Below are 8,824 nucleotides of genomic sequence, written 5' to 3'. Positions count from 1 at the left end.
TGTATATTTATATTATTATATATATAACATTTTCTCTTTGTAAGGAAACATCATTTTGTTGGTCACTCTTGGCTACGAATGGAAACAAAGTTGATATAAAAAAATATATTTTCGCGAAAATTATCTTTACTTTCATCATATTTTGCTTAGGGTAAAATTTTTGAGTATCAAAACCTATCTCTTTACAACCCCTTCCTTTTCATAACCTATCATACTTTCATCAATCACAGTCCATTTTCTGTAGGCTGTTTTTGAACCTAGTCAATGACGGGTACTTCTGCTAGTATATATGTTTTGATCTCACTACTATATATTAGGTTCAATATAATAATTGATAGAGAATTGTGTCTATAATAATAAATACATAATCTGCATGAATTAAAATATCATATTTAAGTTTATCTTATGACCGGTTAATGCTGGGCTGCCTGCTAGTGTTTTATGAAACTTAAACTTTTCTTGTTATATAGATGGTTTGATTCGTCTATTATTTTTCTCCATCTCTTTTAAACATTAGCCCAATCTAATTGTTGAATATCAGATCTAGATTACCAGACATAACACCTGGTCAGAAGAAATAATATCCATTTGATTGAGTGTGTTTTAACGTTTGAGAAAATATAGGCACATTTAAAATGTGTTTTGACGGTAATCAGGACAAAATAACAATTTTAGTCAAATATTTAGAGATTTATAAAGAATCGGAATCGGTAATTGTATCGGAATCGTCCCATCACTAGTAATTATATTAAAAGAAAGAATTATAGTCAGCTAACGTACTTCCTAACTTCCAGAACAGTGCTACCAGAAGCAGTGGCAAGGCAAATCACTTCCTATATCTCCCCTGTGCATGTACTCTTTTTATTACGTTTTTCCAATATCTTTTTTATATGTTCGTTTACATATATTTATTATATAAATTAAAATAAAAGACTTATTTTTAAAATTTAAAAAAAAAAAAAAAAAACTTATTTTTATAATTTCATTAACATATTTCTTATAAAATTTCGGGTTTGTATTACTGTACATATAGATTCGAAAAAGTTGTCACAAAACAAATATAGACCAAATAAATGTTATCAAAGGCAAGATAAGTTACTTTTCTACCCAACTGGATATGTTTTTAGTGTTTATATTTAAAGTACCATGTTTATTCAGCTCAAAAAACAGTGTTTACCGATGTATGTATTGGAAAATTCAAAATGGCAGCCGACTCTCTCTGGGATATGGTAAGTTTGGGAAAATGAATTACAAATTTAAAAAAAAACGGTCAAAATACTGTTAAAAACCCGCCGAATATGTCAACCTATGTCACGGTAACATATATTGAGTGAGTTTCTAACAGTATTTTGTCTGGTTTTTTATTTATAACTCATTTTCCCAAACTTACCGCCTTAAATAGAGAGTCGCCTGCCATTTTACATTTTCCAATACATCGGTAAACACTATGTTTTTCGAGCTGGATAAATATGTTACATTAAATATAAACACTATAAACATATCCAATTAAGTAGAAAAGTAACTTATCTTGCCTTTGGTAACATTTATTTATTCTATATTTGTTTTTTGACAACTTTTTCGAATCTATGTGTACAGTAATACACACCCAAAATTTAAAATAAAATAAAAACTTAAAAAAAATTTTTTATTAGAAGTGCAAAGACTAATTGCGTTATTTTATCTGTATAATTTTGTTCATTCTTATTGTATATTTTTCAATAATGTCCTTTTCTTATATCTTATTTCAATAAATCACTTCAAAATAGAAACAAGAAGAACAATAATAGTTAAGGAACTAATTTGCCTTGTCACCGCTTCTGGTAGTGCTGCGCCGGCAGTTAGGAAGTATGTTAGCTGACTATAACCAAAGAAAGTGTTCACCTAAAGTTGTTTTCATTGGCAATATCGATGCTTTTGTGAAATAATTGGATTGGAAACAAATGCATTTCAGGTTAAAAAAGAAAAAAAACACTATCACAAACTTACATGCCATGTCGAAATCTGTATAAATAATAAAAATTACAAAAAAAAAAAAAAAAAAAAAAAATTACAAATAAAAAAAATTGATAGAATTATCAAGTTTTATCAAATGTTTTAATGTGGAACAGTTCTTTGTGACCAATTCTGTACAACAAACTTATCCCCCTTGCTTTCAATTAAAATCTATCATTCAAAAAAAAAAAAAAATTTAAAAACAAAAAATATCGATCGGTAGTATGATTTTTTAGCGAAAACTAGATCAAGCACCATCTATTCGATTATTTTTCGTAATTCTTGGTATTTATACTAATTTCAACATGACATGCAAGTACGTAAGTGTTTTTACCTGAAATGCGTTTGTTTCAAATCTGATCATTTCTCAGAAGATCATCTCATTTTTTTTTAACACCACGCTTCAAGCAATGGATTCTTTGAGCTTTAAAACTCTACACAAAGCAATAGCTTCATTTTTCAGCCTTCCTCACATTTATGTTGGATCCAATTGTTTTTAGGATATTACTCGGCACATTAGCAATATCGATCCCTTCATTTTCTTTGTCATAATCTTAAAATTTCAGCTGATTATATTCTTCAGCCTCCTCCCGGTGGACATTGAATCCTACGATATGTGAATCTTGTCTGACATGTTCAGAGCAGATGATTTTATTCAAACATTTCGAACAACGTAACAGATAGCTTTCTACAAGTGAAAATTGTGTCCAGTTAGATATCAGTACACACATTTTTTTTAGACTACTATCTTCATAGTTTCTAAAATTTTTTTTTTTTTTAACATGAGGATTGATAATCTATATATTAATAAGATAGTGTGTATTATTATTTTGTGTGTCACGCTTACATCAGAGTGACTGTTATTTAATTGTTATGGACTTTCACTTCTTGTTATAAATAATTTTAGCAAGAATTCTTCATAAGTTTTGTTTCGATTATAGTTGAAGGAACTCTCTTTCTCTCTCTCTCTCTCTCTCTCTCTATATATATATATATATATATTTCATAAGTTTTGGTTTTGGTTTCGATTCAGGCTGATGCACTCAAGTCATGGATGTATATTTTTTTTTTATTTCTGAAATCAATTTTATAATATACCAATAGAATATTAACTCTATAATAATATATACGAAATCTGCAAGAATTAAAATATATATACTTTACAACTGGGCTATGCCAGGCATCTCTGCTAGCTAAGATAAATACTTTTGCAGTTTTAACAAAAGAGCTACAATAATATCAGAGCATCTCCATTTACGCCGAATATCTACAGAAAGCCAACATCAATATATTACATATGAATGAGTCCCTTGTGGAATTTTTACAGCCCCCCCCCCCAGGTCATATTATTTAGACTACTATTCTCATCTTGAGTGTTAATTCTCACATTTCAACTGATGTAACCTTCAACCTTCTCCAGGTTTATCTGGTTGAATTCAGGAATATTTCTGTAGAACTATGCACAAAATTTCCAACAGAACCTTTTCAATGTGAACAATACTCAGAATACAATTACAAATTATTTAGGACTTTTACCCAGTCATGGCTGAGGGAATAAGAGCATCTTACTCCCATGGATTAAATAAAAGGTTTCATTTGAAATTCTGTGCAGATTTCCGAGTTTGACACAAAGATTATAGTTTAATAAGATACACCTGAAGAAGGTTGGCAGTTATATTGTTTAAAACATTGTGTGAATAACACTCAAGATGAGAACAGTATTGCAAATCATCCAAATCTAATATATAAACAGCTATATGTCTATCAGTCTGTCTGTTTCCATATTTTAAAACTATTTCCTTCTAAACTAAAAGTCACAGAGCGGCATCAGGGGCCTCAAATGATTGGATTTTTTATAGGCCGTTCTTTTATGGGTCTTTAGCCGCTTAAAATAACTTTTAAGAGTCAAAAATGAATCAAAATTAAAAAAAAAAATTGTCATTTTGCACATTCATCTTAGTTTATTTTTAAACTGTTTATATGCATGTCGCATTGGTACAGTGGCAACGTCACTAGCTTTGAATGCTTCAATTCCGGTTTCGATTCTAGCTGATGGCACCTAAATACTTTTTTTTTTTTTTTTTTTTTATAATACTTTTGAAATCACGACTATAATAATATATATGAAATCTGGCCAAATCAAAATATTATATTTAAGTGTATATTATACCCGGCCAAAGAAAGACCCCCTTTGCTAGTATTTAATATCTCCATTGTTTATTTTATCTCAATATTTCAGTCAAATTATACTTCAGGTATTTTACATGGAACAATCTTTAGTAGTTGCTAAAATGTTATATCGGATTTTACTCGATCAAGATACAAACAATGAATCTTGGGATGCTGACTGATTGTTATGTTAGACTTTAAAAATAGAAAAGAAAAAAAAAAAGGTAATATAAACAATGAAGTTAATAATTAACAAATGTGCAGTATAAACCTGAGGAAGGCTGTAAAATATATCATCTTTCTCCAGGTTCCTTTTGTCGGAGTTGGTAACCTTCTGAGAACTTCCGAACTGAACCCATGATTTACTCCATTGTTTTCATTTCCCATTTTTCAAAAATCTAAAAATCAATTCTTTTTCTTTAGTTCCTTTATTAAGAATTGAACTCACAACTTTAAAGTAGAATTTATTGAAAACACTTAACCTAATCAATAAAAGCATTAAGATTGTCAGGTGAATTCTACCTAAATGTTGTCAGTTTCATTAGAACTTACAGTTCTTTTCCTTTTATATTAAAAAAATAAATAAATAAAGTCTGATGTATATACTCGTGAAAAAACAAAAATATCATATTCCAAAAATCACAAATTGATCAGGTAGATTTATTTTTAACTAAGAAAATAAAATTCTATGAAATACAAGTATCCGAGGAGTGACTCTCTTGCCTGCCTTTTGAAAATAATTTCAAGAAAGGGAGATAACTCAACAAGAATTTATATTTATTAGATTTGTGCTGTAATGTCTACGAATTCCCATTAATTGCTTAAAAATAATTTTATTTATAAAAAAAAAAAAAAAAAAGACTTGATCAATTTATGTGATTCGTGTGCATCATACAGATTTTTATTTGCTTTTTAATACAAGGAGAAATTTGGATAAGAAACAACCTTATTATTAAACATTGTTCAGTACCTTACCAAGTATATATATATATATATATATATATATATATATATATATATATATATATATATATATATATTTGATCAAGTGGATCTAGCCTTATGTGTAAACAAAATATATATATACTTTATAATTTCCGTAGCATTACCGGAAGTGGTGACAAAGCAAATCAGTTCCTTCACTTTTATTGTTCTCCAATATTTCTATTGTAGAAGCGATTTATTAAAATAAAATAGAAGGAAAGGACGTTATTGAAAAGTATACAATAAAAATTAACAGAAATATACAAATAAAAATAACAGTCTTTTTCGATAGTCATCTGCAAGAATTGCTGTGGGAGCAGAGAATAAAAGACAACTATTTTTGGAATATTATGTATTGGATACTTTTTTGTATAATGTTTGAAATTTTGTTATTTTGATTTCAATAATTTTATTTTGTGTAAAATATATTTTGAAATATAAAAAAAAAAGTTTTTATTTGAATTTATATAATAAATATGTTTATGACATATTTATTATATAAATTCAAATAAAAAACTTTTTTTTTTTTATTTCAAAATATATTTTTATAATTTCATAAACATATTTCTTACAAAATTTCAAATAAAATAAAAACTTATATTTTGTAATTTTGTTATCAAAAATGCAAATAAAGACTAATTGTGTTATTTTTATCTTTTTATAATTTTGTTAATTTTTTTATTGCGTATTTTTCGATAATGTCCTTTTCTTATATTTTATTTCAATAAATCACTTCACAATAGAAATACGGAAGAGCAATAAACGTGAATAAACTGATTTGCCTTGTCACCGCTTTCGGTAGCACTATGCTAGCAGTTAGGAAGTACATTAGCTGACTATAACCAAGAAATTTTCAACAGGATAGGTCACAATGAGGTTACAGAGTGGACCTGTCAGAAAACAAACTTAGGTTGTGAGAATAGGAAGAGTTAGAACTTAGGTGGAAATGCCATCAGACTGTGGAATGAAAAGACATTACATACTTCTTGTATAGAAGCTTGCATCAATACATTTTCTTTTTAAGATGGGCTAACATAATCACCATCAAGCCATGCACATCTATATAAATAAAACAGTAGATGGATGTGCATGTTTGTGCGTGTATAAATATTTAACTGATAAACTCTTAAACTATTAGTCATGTAACACTGAAATTAACAGGAAATAGTAATCAGACACTAAGGATGGTCTATAATGAGTAAAATCTTTGTATGGATAGATGAATAATGCGTACAGACATATGTCGGCAAGTTGCACAATGTTCATTTCAACTTGCCAACAGGTTTTCATTTCTTTCTGTGCATGCTCAAATTCAATTCATTTCTTCAAACTGTTTAATATTAAGTCTTTCTTATCTATCTCTCAATAGCTACATTAGTAGGGAACACGGCTGGAGCGCTAAATGTTTTGGTTTCGATTCTAGCTGATGGCACCCAAGTAATCTTTTTTTTTTTTTTTTAACTTTTGAAATCAGTACTATATATTATTTTAAGTGTTTCAGACAACTGGCCTGCTTCCTGAATGATTACCATATCGTAGCCTTAAATAATCACAATAATATTTAATAGAGAATTGGCTCTGTAATAATAAATACGAAATCTGCACAAATTATTTTACGAACCGGCAAGACTGGGCGCCCCTGCTAGTTTAAAATAAGTCTATCTTTTTGTTGTGCATCATCTTTTGACTTTACAGCTTACTAGACAATCAAGTTGCAGACGATTGAATGAATCATGTCACTTTTTTTACACATGTTGAATTGCAGAATTTGATACAACATATGACGGCTGATTGAAGTTACAAAATTGTGCCTAGTCTGGTAGGACACACACACATGGTGACCAACAAAAGAGAAAGCATGATTTCAATAAATTTAATGGATTGAACAATTTGTTGATGACAATGAATTTTACAAATATCTTGAATTGATAGAGTTCAAAACTGGCTTCAAAACCAAGTAGGTGATACCCTTTTCTCTTCCCTGCAACCTCTTTCCCACAGAAGAGACGTTGCGAGCCTGTCTCTGCTCTATCATTATTTTCATGGCGAATGCTCGTCTGAGCTCCAATCTATGGTCCCCCAACCACTTGCCAAACTTTCTCAAAAAAATAAATAAATAAATAAAAACTCGACTAGCTACAACAATTATCAATAATTTTCCCCACTCTCAATCTATGCTTAAATCTAAATGCAGATTCTGAACAAAGCTTCTTTCCTATAACTGCCCACCAGTGAAACACGGTTCAACTGACCTGCTTCCTGAATGATTACAATATGGTAGCCTTAAATAATCACAATTCTACCCAATTTACTTCATTAACGATTGCTACACTACAACCTTACATTCATTAACCCTTACCCTCAAGTGGCCTTTGGACTTCGATAAGTGGTGATTCCTCTGTAAAAAAAAAAATGTTGCATTAGGGTTAATACAGAGATCACCTCTTCAGTTATGTAACACTACACTAGTGGAATAAATACAAAGTTTGATAAAAAAATTCCCAGGTTTCTGGCTATAACAACAGAAGAAACATGAAAGACAGAGAATTTAAGGGTTGAAATGTTGTAAAAATGGCCAGAACCAAGACGAAGAAAAAGTTTGAAACATTTAATTCACCACTATTTGTGATAAGACAATTTAATTACACTTTTGTCCGCCCATAAAAACATGTCCCCTCAGCAAATTGTGACCAGTTGGGTTGTTTTTTTGTCTCTTTATTTATTTATATTTTTTCATTTTTACTGTCAAATATTCAATGATGCGAATTGTCACTTTTTCTTTTTTTTTTTTTTTTTTTTGCATATCACTTCAAAGAGAGACATTAAATGCAGTGAAAAAATTTTCAATGAGTTCTATCCGTGAAACGGAACCAAACGTCGGCAAATTATAACTAAAAGATCTTAAAACTGCCAACCAAAGTTACCGAACATGTTTTTTGTTTTTTTCGTCTTTTTAAAAGAAAGTTTTAAAATCTTTGTAAATTTTATTTTAGAATATATTTGGAGTTGGGAATTAATTTTGTTAAAAGAGGCCATTTTCATTTTATCCATGTTTTTTTGTTTTTTTTTTTCCAAATCTCCCCCATCTTGTCTGTTTCATTTTTTTTTCATTTTTTTACGAGCAACGAAAATTCCATGTCATCTCTGATAGGATGTCGATTCCAAATCCGATGATCCAGAGAAGAAATATCCATGTGTATATGTGGTGCAAGTAGATAGAAAAAGGGGGTGGAGAAGTGTCAGTCAGGAGTGCCAGCTTTGAAGATAATGATAATGATGATGGTGATAAGAATGATGATGATGATGATGATAATGCTGCACCGGAGAGTTTGTCACTAACCCTTGACCAACTCATCTGCAGAATGTCACGTGCCATGAGATCCGGTCATCTTCTGGGCCTCAGCACGAATCGCATTCACCAAATCTTGGTTGATCAAGAATATAAACCGTAAACAAGAAATCTGAAACGAAAAAAAGGGAGGGGTAGAAATAAATTTTGTTAGGCATTTTGATACAGACAAGTTAAAATATAATCACACTCGTTTTAAAAAACGAAAATGCAGAAAAATCTTTACACTATATGGCTAGTGGGAGTTGAAGATTAGATATTGTCCAGTGAAAGTTAGCTTCTGATATCGAGACGACCTAAACCCTTAATCAGTGTGAATGAGACAAGTCT

The 8,824-nt window shown here is 29.8% G+C and overlaps 1 protein-coding gene across 1 annotated transcript in view; it reads right to left on the bottom strand.

The window, feature by feature from the left end:
- Positions 1 to 7,738: 7,738 nt before the first annotated feature.
- LOC145248117 (microspherule protein 1-like) overlaps positions 7,739 to 8,824 on the bottom strand; it is a 39,678-nt gene continuing 38,592 nt past the window's right edge. The window contains exon 13 of the mRNA XM_080109908.1: positions 7,739 to 8,606. Within this exon, the coding sequence (XP_079966034.1) occupies positions 8,511 to 8,606 (96 nt within the window). The 3' untranslated portion in view covers positions 7,739 to 8,510. The remainder of the gene's footprint in view (positions 8,607 to 8,824) is intronic.

The sequence above is a fragment of the Euprymna scolopes genome, chromosome 26 (assembly GCF_053919585.1).
Source record: "Euprymna scolopes isolate OS-2025 chromosome 26, ASM5391958v1, whole genome shotgun sequence".
NCBI lineage: Eukaryota > Metazoa > Mollusca > Cephalopoda > Sepiida > Sepiolidae > Euprymna > Euprymna scolopes.
Note: the sequence above shows the minus strand (reverse complement) of the source record. Positions and strands in the feature narration are given on the sequence as shown.